The following is a 26,495-nucleotide window of genomic DNA, read 5'->3' as shown; positions in this document are numbered from 1 at the left end:
ATATTTTTTTTTAACTAACAAACCTCATGTTTTGTGTAAACAACATCCTTCTTAAACCAGGCACTTAATTTTTTACTTAAATAATCATCAGTCAAAACTGATGATATCTTCTTCAAATCCGTCATTTTCTATCTGTAATTTAAAAGTTTTTTTACTTAGACGTGAAAACGTGTAAGCATTAAAAATACTGCTTAGAAAATTGATAAACATTTATTTGCAATGATAATAAACTGTTTTGGAGTCAAGTAGGTACAAATGATAATTGATATAAAGTGGCTTACTAAGCTACAAAAATATATCGAGGATTTACTGACAGAATGCATTAAGTCATTAAAACAAGTTGCTGGATTATCGCACTTAAAGCTTTATTATTCTTTCAACACATTATATCTCGCATTTAAAAAAAAAAAAATTAAGCTTTAAAAGAGTAATCTTTATTCTAGGCATAGCATAAACTTTTTAATGAACATATTGCACCTATATTTTAAAATATTTGAAATATATAAAGACTGCTGACGTAATGCATTATGTTAGTATAGCCTTGATATATTTAAAATATTTTTAAATATAGGTGCAAGATGTTCATTAAAAATTTTATACTATGCTTAGAATAAAGATTACTCTTTTACAGCTTTAAAAATAATTAAAAGAAAATAAAATTGAAGGAAAATAATATGTTGAATTAATTAAAAAGCTTTAAATGTGATTATCCCGCAAAATGACTTAACACATTCTGTCAGTAAAGCCTCGATCATAGAATTAAGCATAGTCCAGAAGGAGCGTAGAATCATATTTGAATACATCGGACTGTGTCCGAAAATCCCGTCACTATGCCCCACTTTCGCCGCGCGCATTCGTGATGTCGCCGATGGGAAAAAATATAATCATAACACAAATGTAAGGTAAAAAAAAGCAATCTGTTAATTTCTCTAAAATTTTATTGTGCACGTGGAAATATCGATTGACACAACAGAGTAGATAAGTAAAGGGTCATTTAATAAGAGTAATTTAATTAATGAACCTCAAAGTTAAAAGAGTGTATACTTGTAATGCCGTATTAAATAGACTTCATGAACTCGGCAATAGTTATTCCCACAAATCTGATATATTTAGTGTAGGGTATTGTTCCTATAGAACAAACCTTTTGAACTTTTTCAAAGATGGTGAATGGTAATTATATTTATTTATTCATGCATTTCATAATATTCACCGTTTTTTGTTCACTTTGCCCAGCTGTGTGAAACAGTACTTATGATTTTCTTGTTGTATTACTGTAGAATGTTTTATTATTTAAACTTTCTACTGAATATGCTGAATAATTTTTAGGTTTAATTTTTTTTTTATAAATCTTGGGTATAAGGAAATTTATGTTTTTAAATTAAGCCAAATATGTAGTATTATAAAAGTTTGTAAAAGGCATATTTGCCGTTTATGTTAATAAAATAAATATATTAAATAAAATGTTGCCAGACTAAAAGACCAAAGACGGGCTTAAAGGGTAGTCGAGTGAAGACCTTGCGAAGAGAAAAGAAGTATAGGGAGACCCCCCACACGATGGTCAGATAGTAAGAGAATTGCTGGTGATTGGATGCAGTAAGACCGAGACAGGGATGTATGGAAGACTATGGGGGGAGTTTATGTTCAGTAGTGGACAGAAATAGCGGTGATGATGTTGATATAACTCTTACATATTTATACGTAGGTACTTATGTAAAATAATACTACTTACTACGTAAAATAATCATAATACTATTATTATATGGGATAGATATATTCTTATTATACCTTTTAACTAATAAAAGCCCAAGTAAATCAATAAATGACATTTTAAATCTGCGATACTAGCTACGGGACCACAACTCGAGAATACAATGGGTGAGCCATGTCCGCAGAATTAATGATGATCGTACCCCCTTAATACCACTCCTGAAGGCAGACGAAGCAGAGGCAGATTATAATTGAGATGGCTGGATAATGTGGAGTGAGACACGAGAGTAGTTGGCCTGACAAACTGAAGAAGGACCGCGGGTGCAGGGAGGAATAGAGACAGATTCTGTAGGGCTGACAACAGACTGTAGAGCAACTGATGATGACTACAACATGCATAGGCTACCCATATTTTGCTAATGTAGGTAACATAAAAGACAAAATAAGGATTAAAGAACTAAAACAATTGTATCATGGATTGGTAAATTCAATACTAACGTATGGTCTGATTGGCTGGGGAAGCTGCACTAAAACGACTATGGCTTCAGTAGCTATAGCTCAAAAATCAGTGTTAAGAGTTATATTAAAAAAACCATACCGATACCCGAGTGATTCGCTCTTCAAAGAATTTCAAGTGCTGGATATTCGTCAACAGTATATATTGAGGTCAGTAGCGGTCACACATCTCAACAGGGAAAAATACGCAAGGGTTTGTCATGTTCATAATACTAGACACTCCAATAAGGATCTGATTCTACAGAGAGGAGTCAATACTTTTTTAGCTCAAAGGCAGCAATATTATATAGGCCCAAGGGTATATAACCTTATCCCAGTTTCGTGGAAATGTGGTGGGATTGCCAGGCTGAGGAAGGTGTTGACTGCATTCTTAATCCATATTGGTCGGAGGGAGTCAGAGAATTTGTTGTCCGATGTAGAAGGACGTAAGCTGGTTGCTTGTTTTAATAGTAATGACTTGAGACTTAGGATATAGAGATTTTGGTATTATTTATGTTTTCTCTGGATATTCATTGTTTACCTTTAAGACTGAAAAAGCACACATTATGATAAAACTGTAAATACTTTTAAATATCATTGTAAAATACATAATTTACTGCCTTAGAACGGGGAAGCTATCCCTAGTTAGGCAGTTTAGATGAACCAACAGCAAAAATAAAAAATATGTATGCTTACTGTTACTACTGAATTAATTTGTTTCATAAATAATTACTTGTATATTGCTGTAATAAATATGTAAAATAATAATAAATAAAAAAAAAAAAAAAAAAAAAAAAAAAAAAAATGAAAACAAAACTTTTATTTGCAGTTTAATCATAGTACTTAAAATAAATAGTTCTAAATAATATATCTGTCGCAGCCGGATTGTTATATTAGCTAGAATACATTGGGTAGCCAAATTACAAAACAGCCCTGTGCTGTAAAAATGCCAATCGGCTATTAGCCATATTACAAAGGTATTTTACAATTTGGCTAGCTACATTTACCCGCTCTGTAAATTGGCAAAAATTTTGGATATTTTAATTTAATATTACATAATTTAAACACTTATTTTGTTAGTTGTCGTGAATATATGGACTCTATACTTTATTGATACTTAAACTATAAACCTTTTTGATACTATTCGGTTAAAGTGTACAATTTACTTCCATTGTCCATAAGGATAGTTAGTAAGTACTCACAATATAAAATTGCTATTAAGAAATGGATAGTGGAGGTGGGATGCGCACGGATCGATGAGTGGATCAAGCCAAATAGGTAAAAATTTGTTTCCTGATTATGAAATTTTGTCTACAAGTCTATTTGAGTTCATTATGTTTTTTAGGATTATTTTAGTTTATTTTGCTTATTATGTTTACGATGATAATTAGGTTAATTAGATCAATTATGTTTTTATTTTCTTATTATGTTAAATAACTAATTTAAGGCATGTTTAATTTTATTTTAAAATGTTTCCCTCAGCACGGGACACCCCAATGAGAGAACATTATTCTGTATAAAAAAAAAATATACAAAACTGTAAAAGTATAAATAAATAAATAAATAAATAATAAATTACTAAATAAATAAATAATAAATTACTCACATATGCTGTGAGCACCGCGTAATAGTGCTGTAATAGGCGCTCATAGGTATATGTGTAAGAGTTAATATAATAATATTATATACTTATTTTAAAAAGGAAACAGTTATTAGTAATTTATTAAGGAAGGTTAGGTTAGTTGTACTTCCGGCTAACTTTAATAAACCATTTTTTTTTTACCTAACCCAACCTAACCTAACTTTACATAACACCTCAAAATATTGACCTCTAGGTATTTTCTTCTTAATAAAAGGTAATACTCATTGGCTATATTCATTAAGTCAAACTTTTTCTCCGTGTAGTATTGAGTGGATGTTTGTTTTTCAGCCAAAAAACTTCAACTTATTTTACATAATAAACTTTATGACTGATCGTTCGGTCAGCTGGAAAGAATGTGAAAATATACCATTCAAAATGCAATACGGCTAATGGTCGATTGGCCCTTTTACAACACAGCGCAATTTCGTAATTTGGCTAGTTAATATGTATTCCGGCTGAAATGGCAATCCAACTGCTATATATATATATATATATATATAGGTAAACAAATATATATGGCATTTTTGCATAATCAAAAAATATTATGTTTTGTGTATTTATTATAAAATGGTAATTAAAACTCAGATTAAATGTTATATATAGCCATTGTCCACTGCATGTTTCACCATTCCGGCCAATCTTTGCCTTCCAGCTTTTGTCTTTATTGGTTTAACATTCATTATTTGTGCCATGTTGATCGCTTCTGTTCCCTGAAAATATTACACTTATTATTTATTTATTATCAAATTATACACATAAAATTACACATTTATACACAGTTGCTTTGACTGTTTATCTAGGGTTATTTACCCCATTCCAAAGGAGTAAAAAAAATATATAAAAAAACAGTAATCAACACACAGAACAAAAAAATAAAGGTAGTAGACAGTAAAAATTTAGTCACAAATATAGTAGAATACATGCTAAAAAATGTAGTAAAAGACATATTTAAAAACCCAGCAAAATACAATGTAAGAAACATAGTAAAAGATATTATTAAAAAAATGTACACAAATATTTCTATTAGTTTTGTTTATAAATAATTTAAATGAACATTACCTAATTAGAACCAAATTGTTGTGCTTTTAATAAAGTTTGTAAAAAACTGTTACAATTTTTTTTTATTAGAAATGATAATAAATTAATAAAATTCATAACTACAGATTAAGTTGTAATAAATATTAGAAAGACTCGAGTTAAAATAAAAAACAAGAAACAATTCAACGATAAGGAATTTGTATAATATATTTTGTATTTGCTTCACATATTCACAATACACCTATTCAGTGTTATAAAGACACAATGTAATACTTAAAAAATGTTCAAACTGAATTAATCATCTGTCCAGGTGGATTAAGAATACAGTTCTGTGTGTGAAATAGAAACAGAAAGGAGGCCACGGGATTGATTCCTGGGAAGGTCGACATGATATACTGATTAAAAGGGTGGTCTATACTGCTTTATTTTATGTTCCTGGACTGGCACCTGAAGCGTAAGGCTGATCACCTTATCTTCATGTAACCGATGATCTGCATTTAGTGTACCGATGCAGTGCCCTAAGCGTTATCAGGTGAGGACAGGGGTATGATGATAGTGATACAAATGTCTTATCAAAGAGATAAAATTGTAGTTTAATCAGCGCTATTTACATTTTTTTTTATTATCCGGATTTAAATAAGAAAATGTTATCTTAAATTAGTTTTAAAGAATGTGTACGGAATGTAGTATTTTTTCTGTCAAAACTTACACTGATAGAATTTAAGTCAGGGGCTTCCTCTGTTTCTATAATACTTGCTGGTGCAGATTCTAAACCAAATCCAACACCAAAATAAGAGTATTTTATAACTTCTTCCATAAATGTATCCCAGGAATACAATTGTTCCGAATTACTTCCCAATTCCCTGATCTGTCTTGCTAAAATATCATAATAATATTTCAACATATCGTGATAGTGCTCGTTTAATGTTTCTATAGAAGAGACGGCATATATGAAAGAGGCCACATCTAAAACAGCTGGTGCGGAGCGAGCTAATTGGAAATCAATAATCATAGAGTCTATTGGAACATTACTATTTTCTTTGTATTTAAATAAAAAGTTTGGCGTCCAAGTATCCCCATGCCCGATTACACAAGATTTAGTTTTGGCGTGTGTAGCTTCAACTATTCTTTCATAAGTCTTGTCTGTGGCAAATGCCTTTATTTTTTCGACATAAATACTGTCCGGTAATTCTTTTTCAATGGCGTCTATGGCGCAAATACACAATGACTTCCAGAAGTCTTTATACCAGCCCCAGAATTTTGTTGCAAAATATGTTTCTGGGACACTTTCAGCGAGTTCTTCATACATTTCTGGGTGTTGGTCTTTGAAAGCAAATGACAGAGCGTGGAATTTAGCAAATTTATCCAATATATTCAGGATATGGACGTAGTCTATACTTTGCTGTCGCACAGCACATTTATAACCAAGTTCGTTTAAATCTTCCAAGGCTACAAAATCATCTATATCATTCGAGGCTGCAGCGAACAATCTAGGACAGTTTTGAAATGGTTCTGTAACACTTTTTTCTGATTGGAATTTCAGTAGAACTGGAATTACTTTTTTGTAAAACTTTATCTCAGTTCGAAAGAAATCTGAGCATCTGTAAGTTTTCCTTCTGCCGATGTTTTTTGGGAAACTTTTGAGGAAAACTCTGATGGAAACTTCGGAGTCTGTTCTATCGTTCGACAGAATCTTTCCATAAATGCGTATTTTGTATAAATCACCTAGGTAGGAATCTCCTTTTCCTGACAATTCGGTAACCTTAAAACACACAGATAATAAACTTAATAACCATAATGTTATGGGCTTCGGATAAATGATTCAATCCCCACTTTAACACAATATCAATCAAATTTCCGAGCCCGGATATTTACGATTAGTTGAAAAATGGTATAGAATTTTAAATATAAAATTACAAATATCATGTGAAAGCAATTTATGAAAATAATAATTAAAAATTATATATTTTAGCTAATAAACCTCATGTTTTGTGCATAAAACATCCTTCTTGAACCAGGCACTTAATTTTTTACTCAAATAATCATTAGTCAAAACTGATGATATTGTCTTCAAATCCGCCATGTTCTTTCTGTAAATGAATTTTTTTTATTTGCACATTTTTTGTAAGCATTAAAAATACTGATTAGGATAAACATTTTTTTTTTTTAATATTGATAAGGAACTGTCTTGCAGTTGAGAAGGTACCAATTGGAATCAAATGATAATTGATATAAAATGACTTACTTGGCTACAAAAATAAATATTATATTTATGCCCGCCTCGTCATTTTCAACCTCGTGATCAAACAATCTTTGTTTAAAAAGTTAAAAAAATATTTCACAAATAATAAATACAAAAAACATTTGTTGCAGTTTTATCTGACTTGTTGATTTGAGAAGAGCTTTTAATTTTAAAAGTACAAAATCTTACAACTAGTAAAATGCAGTTACTAACTTGTGTTGGAAACCCCACAAAATATTCCCATGCAAAAATACCTTGTTAATTAAAATATTTTTTATGTCAATCATGTCGGAAATCGAGCCAGAGTCCTCTTGCATGGTATGCAAGCATGCTAACCATGAGGCCAACAAACATGTAGATCTGTGTAAATGTAAATAAATATCCAAAAACCAATTTCTTTTTTGTAATCCTCTGTTACAACTGATAAGGCACAACTTAGTTAACTGTAATGCTGGAAATGGTTATAAAATTTTAAGTGTGCCTACTCAATGAAGCATTTAATTTGAGAGGCTTTTTTATGAAAACGACAAACTTCTGGTCGAACAATAAGGAGAGGTCTCAGCAAAATTTTCATATGAGATTTTCCTCGAATATGAATTATGTTATACCCCAAAACCCTCACTTTTTGCTTAGAGGTACGTCTCCGTCATTGCATCGAGAGTGTTTAATATTTGAGTTAATTATTTCAAGTTAATCAAATGTTTGTTATTGTTTCTTCTTTTTAAGTGCTATGTGTTATTTTATAATGATGTTCTTGTCCTATATATTATTTTTGTTGTGTTGCATAATTTAAATATATTATTTGTCCCAAATTAACACAGTACAACCTGTGTAGTTGGAACATATGTCTCAATAACTGTAAAAAAGTTGTACTGTGAATTTATAAATAAATGACACTATACAATAGGGTGGGCCGATATATTTTTTTTCCTTTGAATTTTCAATTGAAATGGGTCTAAAAGGTTGCATTTTGGATTACTCGGAATGCAGAAAATACCAAAAAAAAATATTCGATACTTCTTTTGGCCTTCAACCAGGGCTTGAAGTTTTCGAAAAAGTAGATTTTTTACGCTAAACCGGCTGTCAATTTCGTATTTAAGTAAGAAAATCAGTCCAATTAAATTTTATAATGTGCATTAAACCTTATTGAATAAGCATCTAATGGCGTGAGTTGCACTTTGTTTTGTAATAAATGGGTAGCATTGTTTAATGGGCCATTGTTTTCGTCAATATTAGCCAGGCGCTCAATGGAATCAGTTCCGCGGAGTGTAAACTTTTCTCATTTAGGTAGTTTTAAAACGTGTTCGAATTTGGAATGTGATTAAGTTATATATTTACAAGCAAAAACATAATTTTATCAATGTAGATAATTAACAAAATGTTCAGGCAGTGATAAACTTCAAACCTTGGTTGAGGGCCAAAAGTAGTATGGAATATTTAAAAAAATAATTTTTACATTCAATGTGATCCAAAATACAACTTTTTAGACCCCTTTCACAATAATGTCTAAAAAAATAAATAACTTCATACATCATCGGCTCACTCTACTATACACATTTGTAATTATTATGATAGGTATGTAATTATGATTATCATAAAAATAGTATCGAATCTAAATACCTACAGTCTCAAAATAAAGAGTAAAAAATAACTGGGGTGCTGGTGTTCTTCTGTCCTCCTCTTATGGTCTGTAGTCTGTGCTTATGGTAACACTTCTGTACTTTGTACTAGGGGTACTAAAATATAATGCCACGCCCTTGTCACAGCCCACGTCACAGCCTATCACAAAACAAGCCGCTTGCTATTTGATGTTGCCAGCATTAAATTAAGCAGTAGTTTTGACAAACTACACGTAAAATTACTGGTGGTTGGACAATAATATAGAAGTAGAGGATATAAAAATACACAAATACTAGATGGTTACATAGCCATGACAGTTTGACTGGTAACTGAAGTATACACAAGCGACCAGTAGCACAAATTATAGAGACTAGTTGAAGCAGAAGACACAAGTGAAGACCAATTGAGATAACAGACAAATCTAATCAATGATAAATGAAAACTGATTGACAGAAGACAAAAGGAAAACTGTAGTGATGCAAGTAAAAAAATACCTGTAATATATTGGTAAATGTAAATCGAATATTGTGGTTGTCGAATAGTTTAGTTTAGTTCATAATCGATTATTCAAACTTATTTTAATAGGTACCTACGAAAATTATTTTACGAAATCACATTATTAACGATTACAGAAACCGTCAGTTTGCTTCTTCTTCTTTGTTTTTTTGGGCATTTTTCACCACCGGACTGGAGTGTTCTAGCCAGTGTCGAGTTTTAGATATTTATTTATTTAAATATTTACACTCGTGTTAGTACTATGTAAAAGTTAATATGTCAGTATTTAATATTGAATACAATACAAATGTTTATACTTTTTTATCACATTATACATAATAATAAAAATAATGTGACCTCACTGGAGTTACCCGCGCCGAAGACACTTAATAATGTTTTTCTTTCATATACCTTATTAACAACTTAATATAATTTGTAACTAGATACTGACATAAAATTTTTAATTAATTTTTATTGGGTAAGGACTGCTTTAAACAACTTTGATTGACTAACAAAAAATCATAATAATCATCATCAGCTTCATTTTCATATCCCACGTGGTGGTGCATAGGGCACTGGGTTAACTACTTTACTACGTTAACTACGTTTACTTGCTATTTTAATAATTTGACATATGAAAGCAATTTAATATAATATTATATATATATATAATTATATGAATAAATAATAATTTTAAATAATACAATATAATGTATTGTAAAGTACGTATTATATTATAACACAATATAAAAATAGTATTTCGCTTAGTATTCGTATTCATTATCTGTTACGGACGTTGTATAGACTCAGCAGCCCTTCCTGGGGCCTCTTCAATAATGAATAGTGTAGAAACCTCGGTATATGTAACACGAAATGCCACCTCCCCAATAAATACTTTATTTTGTTACCTCCGGGGGTGGCTTTTGTTATACCGAGGCCTATAGAATTAAGATTTTATTATTAAATTTATAAATATATTGCATTGCCCTTAGTTGATTAATAATAATATTATCTCTGTACATGTTTCTTACCGCGCGGTCTGCGGGGGGAGGTAGTCGTTTTACGTGGCAAGAGAGAGATAGATAGAGCAGGTGACCGCGCGCTATCTCTCTCGCGACGGGATTGGTTGGCTTACTCCCGCCCGCCATTGGCCGGCCGGTGTCAGCCGCGCAGATTTGTTGTGAATAAAAGGACGCAGCGCCGTCAAATATATCAGTCTTCATCACTCACTCGTGTTAGAATCATCTCCCGCTCTACTCTCCGCCGATACCGACTACGCTACAAGACCTTCGCCTGCCCTTGGATTCGACTTCTGGACTTCTCACCTTACGGATCCCGACCGCGGCGCTCTCTTGGAATTAAAAGTCCTTTTCAGGACTACTGATCAAATAGGATTTTTACTGCAGTGAACCAGTGCTTGTGCTTCGCCCTTCGGTTCCCGCCGCCAGTGAAATTAAGTATGTGCTTCGTTTTTCGGTTTCCGCTGCCTTACAAACAGCGGGAGGGATGACCTCGTGAAGAATGGTGGACCCGCTAACTAGTCGGTAGCGTGTTAGCTACATTATCATTATTATTATTCCCTTTCCGGACCTAATGGACCACATATTGATCATTGTTGCCGACGTAAAGCGCCTATATCAACTTGGCGGCCCTTCCTGGGGCTTTTAAAATAATGTAGCATAGGAGCTTCAGTATGTGTAAGCCAGTGGCGAGCGGTGAGTTTTTAAATTGGTAAGCTATGAAAATTCTTATAAAATGTCCATAGCGGTAGTATGGCATATAAAAAACAAGTCTATTGTATATTTAATAAATAATTCATAACAAATGGCTCCAGCGGCTAATAGTTTCAGTAAAAATATTTTCTAATATAGCACAAACATTTGATTTAAAAAATACAATTTAAAAAAACATAATTGCAAAAAAAAAAAATTGGAACGAACAACTATGGATTCGAACCTCCGCCTAAGTCATTAGAAAGCGACGACCCATCCGCGCAGCTATTTCGCGTTTTGCGCTAAGCGTCGAAAAAGTAATTAATAAACTAAATAATTCATTAGCGCACCGGTGCATCTTCGGCTAAGTCAGACTATTATAACTTGTCTTGAAATAAAACACTATTTCTTAATAAATGATAATAATTTAAAAGTATTCCTTACCGAGTACGATAGTTCACCAAACAAAACATAAATTATGTTTTAAGAATCATTGTTTCATCGACTTTTATATCACATTATTATTCACAAAACGACATAAGTTATACATATTATAATTCTTCATATATATTTATTCTTAACACTATACACTAGTAACGTTTTTATCATAACTCTAACTAAATTTTAAAAGTTTAAATGGATAGTGAAGAATAACCTACAATATTCAACCGTCATCGTATGCACAAAAACGAATTACAATTAAAAAACAATAAGCGAATCTTTGTTTTTTAAAACCCACTAAAGGATTTATACTATATTATGGATTAAAATATTAATTCGTTTCGATTAAAATATCAAAATATTTATTTATTTTAAAGCAAATTTACTTTCAAACCACCGAAACATAAGATTGATAAATTACTTACGACATACAAAATATATTCGTTATCTCTTTCTTACACACAACGAGTGCGTATATTGTCACCTCCCTTAGACTGTCGTAAGTCAAATTGATGTATTTTAAAGAATACTAGCCCTTATGAAAAAGTATTGAAAGACTAAATTGCATTAATGAAAGCTGAAAGATTTTACTGTAATCGCAAGTGTAATTTTTCGAACGAGATTCTACACTTTTAGGTTAAAGACGTATTTGAATTAGTGATTTTAAAGTGAGCAGAGTAATCTCGTGTAATCCAGTAGTTATAATTTTGGCCAATAGAGGCGCAACTGGTCGCTGTATGGAATAAAGGAATATATAAATTTACTTACCCAAGAAAAGTAATATATTTTTTTGGTGATGTGTTTTTTCCTAATAATACTACAGTATTATAAAACATTACTTACGATGTCAAAAAAATATGGTAAGCTGCATGTAATCGATTATAAGGAGCATTCGCCACTGTGTAAGCGAGGTACTACCTCCCCAATAAAGACCGGTGTTTGTCGCTTTCGGGGGTGGTCATCGCCATACTGAAGCAGATATAGATCAGGAATCGTAAATAATATTATTGTCTGCCTATGTTACAAATTATCGATTATTCTGTATGAGTGTTGATCGCCGCGCGGTCGGCGGGGAACTGCGGCCGGGTAGCGGGAGGGAGGGGCCCTTATACGTGGCGCGAGAGAGACCGATAGAGCCGGCGAATGTGCTCGCTATCTCTCTCGCCGCGTGATTGGTCAACCTAGTACCGCCCGCTATTGCCCTAGCACCGCCGCCGCACGGCAAAATATATTGTATATATAGCCCCACCGAGCAAATAATAAACTAGTCAACTCGTCACGCTACTAAGGGCTTTTACTCTCCACCTCGTCTCCCTGCCTCGCTTCAAACCGGACCTCATCGCCACCTGGAATATTCGAACACCGCTACCCCCTGGACTTGGAACTCGGATACTCTTTGGATTGGATTTTGGACCCCGGATAATTTGGACCCTTGGCTACTTCCCCGGAACACACCCCGCCGTTCCCGCCGACGGAGAGATACCAGCCTAACAACCCGGTTGCCTGATTCAGGATTGCGGCCGCCAGTGCTACTCACTAGCGACCCCGCAAGGGATCTCTAGGCAGCGATACCTCCCCCGGAGCTTATCGTTCGTCGGCCGAGGCCCGCCTACGCGCGATTGCTACGGAAGCCAGTGATCCGCCGCGTCTGTTACAATCATGATCCTTTAAAGTAAAATGATCAGTACTTCACTTCAGGTGCCAGTCTAGGGACCAATAATATTCTTCAACTTTTTTTTTTGTTAATATTCCATCTGGGGAATGGGAACCCAAGATCTTTTGCATGTTAGGCAAACGCGCTAACCATTTGACAGGATGGTTAATCTATGAGAAAAATCCTAAAAAAGGAAATCAAGTGGAGATTGGTCGGCCGCATAGTTGATTAGAACTTATGCCTATAATGTTTAAGGTCCCGGGTTAGATTCACTGTAAAGTCAATCGAAAATATTAATATATTTTAACGAGTGAGTTTCACGGTCCCTGAAATGGGTTTGAAGTGAAAAGACTAATCATATTTATTTTATTTTATTAGTGTACACGGCACAAATGTATTTTATAAACATATATACATTAAACATAACAGTGCTCTATTACAAAACTGTAAAATAATACAAAAACAACATGGGTATACATATAACACAGTTCTGAAAATTATATCAATAAGATAAAGTATAACAATTGTACACACAGGCGTATTTGTAACTTCCACATGGGAGGTGTTCTACAGAAATAAATAATGGCTCCTTAGGAGCTTAGTGTTTCCATCGATGTATATTGGCCTAGCCTTTAAAAAAAATTATCTCACTTTAACGTAAAGATCGAAAATTCATAACAGGTATCTGTTAGGTTTTTAAAAATTTATTATGTCTATGGTAAACAAGTTTTTGATGAAGATGATTTGAAAATTTGAACCCCTGACCCCCCCTTCCCCCATTATATGTATACGTCGTTCATTGTTCGGTTAATTATAATATTTATACCGATGAAAGCGTTATCAAAATCGTTATTTGCATTGCTAAACGTATGTTTCTTTAGTACCTAGTAATTGTAATGAGCGATTTGTGTCCACATTCTATCTATGGAAATTCAACATTATTGGTCTTTAATAACACTTTTTAGTTTATTTCTTCTTCATTTCCACATACGTTCCTAAGCAGAGCATGTGGGCTTCACCAGACGCCTCTAGGAGACCCTATCGCCAGCCAGCAATCTCACCTTCTTCCACCTCAATCCTGCGTCCCTTGGTTCCGCCGAATAAAGCCGAAAGATCACAGTTGATAGCCTTCCAGGAAACGTAAGTGTGAAGAAGAGGCAAATTTGGGTATTTTGCTTATATATTATGTTTCAACGTTGAAGTCCGAAAACAGACGTGGTATAGTATTTTTTAGTGTTTACGCAAGTAATAATTATTAGGTACGATAAATTGATCGTAATCAAAATAACCGATTATTTTAAACATCTGAATACTTCCTAATCGATATGTTATTAGTAAATCTGTTATTTTATGACCGGTTATCAATGTTTACTGTTTTTAATGCGATTCAAATTATGATTTTGACAGTTAAAAAGGGGAGACGTTTGATCTTCGTGACAAAAAACGTTTTTTTAATATATTATTAGTTGGATACTTCTCTGATGACTTTGTAAATAATAATTTTGGTATGCGATAACACAATAGTATACTAAATATATTCTTGTCTTGTTTTTAATGTACATGTTTTCGCTAGAAATACAAAATCTAAAACAATAAAGCTAAAAATACCCGTTATGATGTTAAAAAATAAACTAGCATAAATCTTCTGTTAGGTAAACGAACAACTAGTCATTATAGCTTTCGCGTTTGACTTTTAACTATACAAATTTAGTGCCTTGCATAAAATCATAATATATTTATAATTCTATGATGCCATGCGTATATAATTTTATATGACGTTAAAATCAGATACAATCTCACAAACATTTATATTTCGTATACCTTTTTTTAAATGTAATCATAATCTACAGCATGTTTAATCACAGAAGCCATTCTTTTTCTTCCTTGCTTTGTTTTAATTGGTTTTATTTTCATTACGTCCTCCAATCGAATAGCGTCCTCCCCCTGAAATAAAAATATCACAAATAATTATATTGCCGTGTGCAATAATTTACACGTGAAACTTTTTAGAATCCATTGTTTTAAGGCAATTTTCCGTGTTAAGACCATTTAACACGTTTCGTCTAAATCCACAGGACGCGGTAAAATTAGGGTGGATTGATGTTTATTATACTATTTTTTAATTTAAAAAAAGGTTTATTGGCTGCTTTCAGGTTAAAATCCTGCAAACGAAAATAGAGTGGAGATTAACTGCCCCCATGATGTTCTGATTAGTGCGTATCAGTATAATAATACAATTTTAATTTATCCACCCTAAGTAATCGTGGGGTGTGGGTTTTTACGATCGTAAGAAATGGGCCTTATTCGATTAACTCACTTTGATTGAGTTCACATCAAAAGCTTCTTCGGCCTCCAGAACAATCAACGGAGTAGATTCCATACTCAAAGCGACTCCAAAATAAGATAGCTTTTTTATTTCATCTATAAATGTGTTCCAGGAATATACTTCGTCAGAATTACTTCCCATTGCTTGGATTTGCTTCGACAGAACTTTATAATAATACACCAGCATGTCTTCGTAATAATTGTTCCTCAACTCCTCGGAAGAACATCCATAAATAAAAAACGAGAGGTCAATAACTGGAGAGGCAGATCGCGCCATTTGAAAATCTATGAACATAATATCCTTCGGAGCACTTTCGTCATCATCGTACCTAAATAGAAAATTTGGTGTCCAAGAATCTCCATGGCTTATAACTGCCGATTTAATATCAGGATTAGTCGTAGAGATCATTTTTTTAAACGTTGCCTCCGTAGCAAAATTCTTTATTTTTCTGGAATATACTGTGTTTGGATATTCGGATTCTACGGCGTCTATTGCAGAAATGCAAACCAAATTCCAAAAACCCCTAAACCAATCCCAGAATTTCAAATCGAAAGAAGATTCTGGAAGACTGTCAGATAGCTTTTTGTATCGTTGCGGATGCTGGTCTTTAAACGCAAATGACATCGCATGAAATTTAGCAAATATTTTTAAAATTTTCTTACAATGCGAATAATTAATGGTTTCTTGTCTCACGGCGCTTCTATAACCAGTAAAATGTAAATCTTCAAGCGCTAAAAAATCGTTTATTCCGTCAGTGTTTGCGCCAAATAATTTTGGACAATTTAAAAAAGGGTCGGATATATTTTTTTCTGATTGAAATTTCATTAGTACAGGCAGCACTTCAGTATAAAAGCATATTTCAGTTTGAAAGAAATCTGCGCATCTGAAAGTTTTTCTTCGGCCTATATTCTTTGGAATGCATTTGAGAATTACGTTAATAAAGACATTAGAATCTGATTCAGAAGAGACAATTGTCCCGTGAAAACGCATTCGATAAATTTCACTCAAATACGAATCGCCTTTTCCAGATAGTTCGGAAACCTGAAAAAAACATTGATATATATTTTGTTTCTAATTTCTTTTCCTAATAATATTATACAGTATATAATTTACAACCACATTTTGTTAAAATTTCTAAAATACCTCATGTTTGGTGTAGAGAACATTTTTGTCAAACCATTTGCTGAGCTGCTGACTTAAGAAGCCTTCTGTCAGATCTGAAGATATACTTTGCAAATCAACCATCATAATTTACATTCTGAAATATAAAGAAAAAACCTCGCTTTATGAAATAATTGCCCATCGTCGCTTCAGTTCGTTTTTGTCCGATACCACCGAAACGGACTAAGCGCTTTAGATATTTAACGTACATACTTTTTCGCTCTGGCTAAGTATGACTTAAGCTCGGGTTTCCTAGGACAGCGGTGCCCGTATTTTAACGGCCGTAGTGAACATTAATGCGGTTAACAGCCGTCGTAACGGTGACTAGAGAGTGGTTTCCTATAAAAATGGTGTTGATAACACCGCTAAAAAATAAAACCACTCTCTAGTCACCACTACGACGGCTGTCCACCGCATCACCGTTCACTACGGCCGTTAAGATACGGGCACCGCTGTCCTAGGAAACCCTAGCTTTAACGTTGGGAAGCTTGGGGCAAACACTGGCAGAATTTTATGGGGTAAATTTGACTTTATTGGACGAACAAAGATACATATTTTTTAAACGTATAAAATCGCAAACCAATAAAAAATAAATTACAAAAAAAAAATGGCGACAAAGTAATGAAGTCTAAAGGAATAAATAAATATTTTTAGCAAGGTAGATTCTACCTTAATTTTTATAATTTATTTTTATTTATTGAGTAATTCGTTGATGAAAAATATACATGATTTGGTTATAATCACTGGGAAATCCCGTGCCGAGAAATACATTTGACAAGGTTTTTTAGCGAACAAAATTTTAAAAAATACAAATATACGCATAACGGTGGCTAGGCTCCGTGGTATAGTGGTCAAGACGCTTCACTCACACACGGAAGGTTTCGGGTTCGATTTCCGGAAGAACACAAAAATTAATTGCAATTTTTCTCGCATTTTCTAAGCATTTGAGTGATCACAATGAACAATAATGAACATGCTTAAGGTATCGCAGTCATAAGTCAACGCGTGTGTAATCTATAAGTCAACGCCCGTGTCGGTTTGTTTTTTGTTTTCCTCGTAAATAAATACAGTTCATTGTGGAGAAAAATCGGCGTTTACTATAAAAAAATAATACAATATAATGCATTTGCAAAATAGTAAGGAGTATTTAATACAAAAAAGTGAAAATAAAATTAAAATTTCTATATCGATTGCTTTTCTTGACATTTGGCTTGCCAACTGCCGGCTAAATGCAATAACTAGCATGATAAATAATAAATAAAAACAGCAGTTTTGGAATATTTTCCATATTTACACCGGTGAAATTCAAATATGTGATTGCGCACCAGGATTATACGTCACGAAACGTAAATATTTTGACATTTAATATTAGGTGTTCATGAATGTTGCATTGTGATCGCGAATACGATAAACAACCATGGTGAGAAATTGTTATCGCTTATTAGCACGTCGATAGTTATTTGTGATTGAGCTACTGTTATATCGTCGTTGCGCCTTGGAAATTGGCTCTAATATAGCATATTATGCATTAATTTTACTTAATACGTTTTTTACGCCAAAAAAATATTGTAAAAACACATTTTCATTCACAAAAAAAACGAATATCCAGGACTATTTTTTTTTATTTAAAAAAGAAATCCGTTTTAATGATCGACCCAAATGTTTTCGACCCAATTTTTGAGGCCATTTTCAAAGAGTTGTTAATAACTCACTCTAAGAAAATGGGAACCAAGTTGGGGTAGGGTGGGGTTCGAACCTCGGACCTCTAAACCGAGAATCCGCAACATAAGCCACGGAACTACAGCCCGATTTTTTTAGTGATTTGTGCGCTTATGACCTGTATTGGCTGGTTTATGTGGCCACTTTACAACATTCATTTCGCTTATATTTCAACATCCATATTTCTTCAACTGTCACCTCTGTTGATTTTTAAAAAGTTAAATAACTGGAACCTTTATTGACGTAGGTGAGATTCATCTGACTGAATTATTTGCTGGCTAGTGGGTGAAATATAAGTAGGTCGATGAACTCTGCATATGAGACAAATACCCGTATTCCGATACAATAATAAAAGGTGAGGAAATTACATTCTAATCTCATATGCAGAGAATAACCCGAAGGTGAAGACAATAGAATGTACTTGCCTCACCTTAAGTATTGTCTCTGAATACGGGAATAAATCCTAAGTTCCTTTTTAGTACTTTAAGAATATTTTAACAAAGTAATATTTTGTATGATACAAACTAGGTATGACAGTAATATAAATAAGCAGTAAAATAAATATATTCTTACCAGTAGTATAAAATATAATCAATTTGTAAGGGTTTCCTCAAATATTTTCATACAAAAACACGTCCTACCACAGATACACACGAATCTTTACACACTTTATGTCTCATGTCACCAAGAACTCTTTCTGTTATTTTTTGATAACGTAAGTAATCAAAGAAAGTATATTAAATAATAATGTCGACTAGCAGATAACAGCCGTCTACAAATCATTACAATGTTACAGTTTGTCTTGTCAACCAATTTATTTATTTTTGTGCACACAGTGCTGTGTTGGTAAACATATTATTATTAATTTTTTCTTTCATTTAAAATTACGCTCATCAAAATATTAATGAACTTATTAAAGCTTTTTAGGCTGTGTCCGTGTCAAGCCATAAAAATTAACATTAAAAATACATAGTAAAATAATTATAATTAATTTATAATGACATGTAATGCAATAGAATAACAATCCAGAAAAACAAAGTAAAATTTATAAATAATAACATTTTAAAGAATACAATATAAAAAAGATAAACATACATATATAAATATTAAAATATAAATTATACAAATTTACATTCATACATATTCAAATAAACAAAATAATAGTATCATTGGAATCCACAAAATAAAAGTATAACATTAAAATATAGTAGTATTGAAAAAAAACAAAATAATAGTATTATTGAAATTAATAGAAAAACAATATATTTATATAAAAACATAATTGAAATGATAATTGAGATATGGTTTCTAGAAACTCACTCTATACAGTAAGAAATTGAAGTACTAAATAATATGCCAAATAAGAGAGTAACTTAATTAAAAAATACAAAAATACATAATGAAAAAACATAAAAATGATTACAAAAAAACATCAACCTGTAAAAACACAACTCCAATGAAGAATTTCTGTGTTTTTTTTTTCATTTTTATTTTTACGTATCGTATTTTCAGCGCTATGATTTTTTAAAGTTTTGTAGTTTTGAAATTACTCCGCCTGTGACGTCATAAGTTCTCTACGGTGAGTTCTGCTGATTGGCGAATTGGCTTCCAGAAAATCGGAAATATATTACAACATTCTATCATTGGTAGATTTAGAAGAACTTGTGACGTCATTCAAAGTAGTTTATTTTTATTAATTTTTTCATACATTTTCGAGAAACTTTGCCGTACAATTAAACCCTCTAATTTTTACCGCGTGTAAGAAAAGATTTTGTATATCCAAATTAATTTAGCTCTGAACTTTCTGTTCAGTGTGTTTTTAATATAATAATGCAATGATCACATACATAAAGAAAAAACTGCGTATTTTATATTTTAGCGATTTTAGAAATAATGATCACTAATAAAATTTTACTACATTATACAAATGATAACTATTTTGATTCGACCAATCGAAGTTGATTTCCTCTTTTTGCAAAGAATATATTGGTAACTTTGATTTTGTAGTTGGGCAGTGATAAATGAAATATATCAGAATATGAGGCATATTCACTTTATTCATAAATGAATAGTATTGAGCTACCGTTCGAGAATTTTTACAATAATAAAGTAGCTTTTCTGCTCAACCTACGCAGTACTTAGACAAACTTACACAAAAGCATTTAAAATCTACAGACTGTTGATTTTAAAAAGGTTATATTAAATTTTAACAAAATATGCCATATTTAAAAAAAATCTGTGTTAGATTAGAGGGTTGTGTATATGAAAAAAAATACGATGGGTTAATAAAATGTAATATATTCATTTATTTTTACACAAGTCCATTATTTATTTATAATAATATGTTGCGTTCATCATTTTGACGACCTAAATAATAAACAGGCTAGTTTTCTGTCGCCATTTTCGGCAGATTTTTTTGGGAGCGACACGTTCTTAAATAAATATATGAACTCACCTGAATTGTTTTTTTTCTCTAATCCAAAAGGAATTTTTGAAAAACACTACACATTTGACTTAAATTGAATTTGAATGTTTTTAAAATCAATATTATGTACATTAAAAATTTGTTTGGGTAAGTTTTGCGAACGCGCTATTTGTACTATTAAAATCGTTTAAAATTTGTTAAAACTTTACTATAGAAGAAAAATTATAGACCTTTAAAATTTATTCAAAATTGTAAATTCAATATGGGATTGCCCTGGACTATTATCTCTCATCAACTTCAGGGTGCCTGGAAGAATGACTAGACAGGTGCCACCGTTTTGTAGCAACAATTCACGGACAGTGTATACTTGTAATGCCGTATTGAACAGATTTCATGAACTCGGCAATAGTTATTCCCACGTATCTGATATATTAAGTGTAGGGTATTGTTCCTATAGAACAAACCTTTGGAACTTTTCAAAGATGGTAAATGGTAATTATATTTATTTATTCATGCATTTCATAATATATACACTTTTTTGTTCACTTTGCCCAGCTGTATGAAACAGTACTTATGATTTTCTTGTTGTATTATTGATTTATTTACACTCTTTATCAAAATACAATTCCATGTTCACTTTGCCCAGCTAACAAGGGTACATACCCCGTTCCAAGCTAGGAAATTACATTTTAATATATTATAATAGTTAACAAATTAATATAGAGCTCAGACAAACAAAATATAAACTTATTCGTATACACATTTTGATACATATAAATACAGACACGCTCATATATACACACATATATATGTATATATACACATATATACACATGTACATACACACACACGTACACACATCCATGCGCAAACACATACATTCATAAAAACATGGACAATGTATTTATGCAAAACTTCATGGTTGTCATCTATAAATATTTTTTTTTCAATTATTCTTTAATTTTTTATATTTTATTTTCGACATCCAGTAAGAATCTCCAATCCGTGGCATGCATCAACTTTTTTGACTCTCTACGACCAATGTCATGAAAGAGCGAGGTCAACACCTTCCGTAACTTGATAACACTCCCGTCTTTGCATGATTCTGGCAAAAGGTTATAGACCTTTTTGCCTACGTAATAGTGTTATCTCGATGCCAGAACAGTGTTGACCCCTTCACTTAGTATCAGATCCCTATTAGAGTATCTTGTATTATGGTTGTGGTTGACGCTTGGGTAAATGTCTCTATTTATGTGTGTAACCACTACCGTTCTCAATACATACTGTTGAATAATATTCAGTACTCTGAATTCTTTGAAGAGCAAGTCACTTGGATAACGAAATGTTTTTTAAAAAATTACTCGGATTAAAGATTTCTGTGCAATTGCTGCAGGTTCAAGGGCGGTTTTTGCGCAAGCTCCCCAACCAATTAGACCGTAAGTCAACACAGAATTTGCCAGTGCATGGTATAGGTGTTTCATGTCCCTAATATTGACTCCATATATATGTTCGGCATACTAAATGGTATAATCGATGTTCCATCATTACTGGGACAAGTAAAATTCAATATTCCGACTCGTAGATTGAGAAACAATGAAGTACTGTTCATCGGTCAGCATAGAACAAACTATGGCCTAAATTCTCTAATGACCCGCCTTTGTCGTATTGTTAACTCAAGACAAGATCTGGACTTTTTTGGTTTAAGTTTACAACGATTTAAACGAGCACTAAATAAATAGCCCAGATCTTGTCTCGATGTCCCTTGTGTTTGTCAATGCTTCTTTTCTTTTTTTAAAAATGTTTTAAACTATTCTTTTATTGTAATATTTAAACCTTATAAATTGCATACATGGACAATGTCCGTTAAAAATGTCCGGGACTTTAAGTATATTTCTAAGTGGGATACAAAATGTATTAAGCGCTTATTTTTTGCAGTTATAGTTTCAATTTGTTCATTACTGTAGAATGTTTTATTATTTAAACTTTCTAATGAATATGCTGTATAATTTTTAAGTTATTGTTTTTAATATAAATCTTGTATAATTTTAAGGTTTATTTTTTTTTTATAAATCTTGGGTATAAGGAAATTTATGTTTTAAAAAAAAAAATACTAAGCCAAATATGTTAGTATTATAAATGTTTGTAAAAGGCAGATTTTCCGTTTATGTTAATAAAATAAAAATAAAATAAAATAAGTTTAATAAATATATAAAATTATTTTGCTTAAAATTATTATTTAATAAATATTTAAATACTAATAAAATTATTTAATATAAAATATATTTCTATTATTGATGAAATCGAAGTAATTACAATACCATCAGCATCACTTATTTATTGTTCTTGGAGAAGGCTGAAAGACCCACACACTATGGGTATATTTTTCCACTGAAGTTTGTCAATACTCTCTGTACCTACGCGATGACAATAAATTGTATATTCAGTAAGATGAATAATGTATTGTAACTTATAATTTGCCCACTGCGACCAAACATTAAATAAAATATAACAACAATGTTTGAGTATGTCCAAATGCTTGCAGACTGGCTGGATTTCCTCCCTCGGCAGTTATTCATATTTATATCGTTGCAACAGAGAGGGAAAACATTTTTCAGTGTATAAAGTGGCCACTTAAACCAGCCAATGACAGGTCATAAGCCATTTAAATGCCTAGACTTCCATATTCCCTTCTCAAAAATGTTTTCGCTCTCTGTTGCAATAAATTTGAATATAAATAACTCCCTAAGAAGAAAATCCAGCCAGTCTGCGAGCATTTGTCCAAGTGTGTAAAGTTGCCACTTAAACCAGCCAATGACAGGTCATAAGCTCTGAAAATGCCTAGACTTCCATATTCCCTTCTCAAAAATGTTTTCCCTCTCTGTTGCCTTAGCCTTAGCATCTTTGTGCTGAAAGAAAGTAATCCAGAAGTACATAATATGTACTTCATTAGATTGAGAAAAGATGGAAGTGAATTCTTCACTGATGGGGATTAAATTGATTGGCCACGATCAATTCGCCGAAATGATTACAAAACTTTTTAAAAGCCTTGAAATTCTTTGGAAGCCACCAGATCTGTATATCCGACAGGACCTATAACGGGGCCACGGATAGTAGCGAGAAGCTCCATTCGGTAATCATAAAGAAGGGCAAAGGGACAAGATCACAGGATGTGTTCAGAAGATTGGTTAGGATATCCGCAGCAGCACGAAGGGGAGTCAACAATATTAAAAACAAATAATTTTTGAATAAATATACCATGACCTGATAAAAACTGCGTAGTCCAGCGATCGGGGATAACCCAAGAAGATTCTAGGCGCTGGCGGATTAAAGGCAATTACAATATAAATGAAATTAACTATAAAATAATAACTGACTTACATTTCAACAGAAAACGGGTTTCTTAATTTCCAACCGCCTAAATGTCGAGATCCGTACATTATGTAAGGCCGAGATACTTAAGCTTTATCGACAAAATCAAGAAAGAAGTACTGCGTCGGTCTGGGCACTGGGCAAGCAGAGCGAATGGACAGCGAAAGAACGGCTAAAAAGATTTACGATGCGAATGTTGATGGATGCAGAAATCGAGAAATGCCAAGAAAGATATGGCACGACCAAATCCAACAAAAGTAGGAATAATCGGCTAAGATTTATTTTATTTTATTTGGGATTTTTACAGCTATTAAGTACATAAAAGAATAAGTAGAAATATATTAGCAATACTAGAGCTGATTAAGAAATTCCACTGTAAATCTAATAATACATAATATATAAGAAAAGAGTTTACGTAATTGTATGTGTGTGACGTTTGTATTCGTGTGTGTGTATGGGAATGTGTGTATGGGAATGTGTGTATGTGTGAATGAGTGAGGGAGGGTGTGCATGTGTGTTTGTGAATGAATGAGTGGGTGGGTGTGTAAGTATAAAAGAAAAAAAAACTTGTAATTATATTAAAAAGAGTACAGAAAAGAACTTGGTAAGAAGTTTGATTATTAAAAAAATAAAATAGTTTATACTTACTTTCGAAACCTTTATTGCTATAAATTGTATTCGAAATGTTTTAAATTGTATTTTTTAAATGTATGGTAAATTTCAAAACCTTATTCCGAAAAAAAAACATTTAATTTTAAAATTTAATTGATACACACTGAATGAATAATGTGCAACGAGTCCCATACAATACGGTAGATGTATTAATGTAGAGGAAGCGAGGTCTTTATGTAAAGACAGAGTGATATGGCGTTCTGTCATCTCTGCCTACCTCTACGGCGAAACGGCATGATGGTTTGTTGTCGTCGTTGTTGTAAAACCATTTTATTTTATTAATAAAATGATTAAAAATGGTCCCACCGTCTTACCATCTAATTTGGTCACCATTTTAGCACTGTCAGTGGCACAATGTACACTGTAAAATGATGCTATTATCTACATCTGAGTCTTATCATTTTGCATCATAATTCTTCCCACAGTGTTTAAAATAAGGACAGGAATATGAAGAAACGGCTCTTCCGACTTGAGCCATATGCCAAACGATCATACCATGTAAACACATCCTCATTATATTGTCATTTACAAAATTACGAACAAACCTACAGTGCAATGGCTGGCCTCCATCTTTTTAGAAATAAAATTGTTGTATCACCGATGACGTTAAATTAATTGTGTTATAGACAAGTATCAAGTGCGTAATATATTGTATTTCAATTCGTTATTTAAATTCTTTAATTATGTTTCTGATGCAATATAATATTTATTTATTTATTTATTTATTTATTAACGGACATTGTCCATGTATACAGTTTATAAGGTTTAAATATTACAATAAAAGAATAGTTTAAAACATTTTTTTAAAAAAGAAAGAAGCATTGACAAACATAAGGGACATCGAGACAAGATCTGGACTATTTATTTAGTGCTCGTTTAAATCGTTGTAAACTTAAACCAAAAAAGTCCAGATCCTGTCTTGAGTTAACAATACGACAAAGGCGAATTGGAGAATTTAGGCCATAGTTTGTTCTATGCTGATCGATGAACAGCACTTCATTGTTTCTCAATCTACGAGTCGGAATATTGAATTTTACTTGTCCCAGTAATGATAGAACATCGATTATACCATTTAGTATGCCGAACATATATATGGAGTCAATATTAGTTCTACGTTTTTGTAGACTAGAAATATTTAACATTGACTCTATTTCAGCATAAGAATAATTATCTCTCTCTAGTCCAAGCATCCACGCTATTTTTCGAGTATAATATTATAATATTAATATTAGTGGTGATATACTTAAGTCCTTATAAATAAATAAAATAAATAAATAAAAATATTTTTTAAAAACTGATCACTGATCAAATCGATTTTATCAGTTTTTTCATGCAATCATAAAACTCAGTTTCCGAAAATTGATATAAAAAACGCAAAAAAAGCCTATTGTAGTGTGTTTAACACAATTATTCACCAAAAATGAGACATTTATACTTTTTTCATGAACAACATCAATCGAATTATTTTTTTATTCGATCAATTTACATTGATCAATTTGTCCCATCTCTAACGTTTTTGCAAAATGATGTAACCTTGTAAGAACTTCGTTAATAATTAGGCTTATTTTAGTTTTAAAGCTGTTTCCATATATTAATATCTGGGAAGCATGTTTTCAAGAGATGCAAGAGTAGAAAAAGATGTTGAAAGAAGAGTGAATGCGGGCAAAAAAATGAACGGAGCACTAAGCACAGGAATTTCTAATAAAAATATGTCAATCGAAGCTAAACTGGCAGTGCACAACGGAGTTTTAGTCCCAACACTTATGTATGGAAGTGA

At 32.3% G+C, this 26,495-nt stretch overlaps 3 protein-coding genes across 8 annotated transcripts in view; all 3 read right to left on the bottom strand.

The window, feature by feature from the left end:
• Nucleotides 1-26,495, bottom strand: part of LOC148272398 (uncharacterized) — a 72,709-nt gene that overhangs the window by 3,847 nt on the left and 42,367 nt on the right. Inside the window, exons 1-2 of one of the 5 annotated variants that reach the window (XM_088240083.1) lie at nt 8,749-9,225; nt 24-132 (exon numbers count right to left, since the gene is read on the bottom strand). In XM_088240083.1, the coding sequence (XP_088096209.1) occupies nt 24-125 (102 nt within the window). In that variant the 5' untranslated portion in view covers nt 126-132; nt 8,749-9,225. The other 4 variants (XM_088240085.1, XM_088240084.1, XM_088240086.1 and 1 more) reach the window with 4 other exon arrangements.
• Nucleotides 4,387-9,387, bottom strand: LOC148272401 (uncharacterized). 2 transcript variants are annotated; one of them, XM_088240082.1, is made up of 4 exons: nt 9,239-9,387; nt 6,864-6,972; nt 5,592-6,644; nt 4,387-4,554 (listed from the first exon to the last, which is right to left on the bottom strand). In XM_088240082.1, the coding sequence occupies exons 2-4, from the start codon at nt 6,963-6,965 to the stop codon at nt 4,438-4,440; spliced, it is 1,272 nt and encodes a 423-aa protein (XP_088096208.1). In that variant the 5' UTR covers nt 6,966-6,972; nt 9,239-9,387; the 3' UTR covers nt 4,387-4,437. The 2 variants fall into 2 exon arrangements, with proteins under 2 accessions (XP_088096208.1, XP_088096206.1); XM_088240080.1 differs by lacking the exon at nt 9,239-9,387 and adding an exon at nt 8,745-8,884.
• On the bottom strand, nt 13,402-18,998 carry LOC148272400 (uncharacterized). The gene is made up of 4 exons (XM_088240088.1): nt 18,826-18,998; nt 16,516-16,630; nt 15,364-16,413; nt 13,402-14,990 (listed from the first exon to the last, which is right to left on the bottom strand). The coding sequence occupies exons 2-4, from the start codon at nt 16,618-16,620 to the stop codon at nt 14,874-14,876; spliced, it is 1,272 nt and encodes a 423-aa protein (XP_088096214.1). The 5' UTR covers nt 16,621-16,630; nt 18,826-18,998; the 3' UTR covers nt 13,402-14,873.

Source organism: Micrasema longulum, unplaced genomic scaffold (assembly GCF_059751315.1).
Source record: "Micrasema longulum isolate JH-2025_06_02 unplaced genomic scaffold, ASM5975131v1 h1tg002342l, whole genome shotgun sequence".
NCBI classification, from domain to species: Eukaryota; Metazoa; Arthropoda; class Insecta; order Trichoptera; family Brachycentridae; genus Micrasema; species Micrasema longulum.
This window is presented reverse-complemented; position numbering and strand designations above follow the sequence as displayed.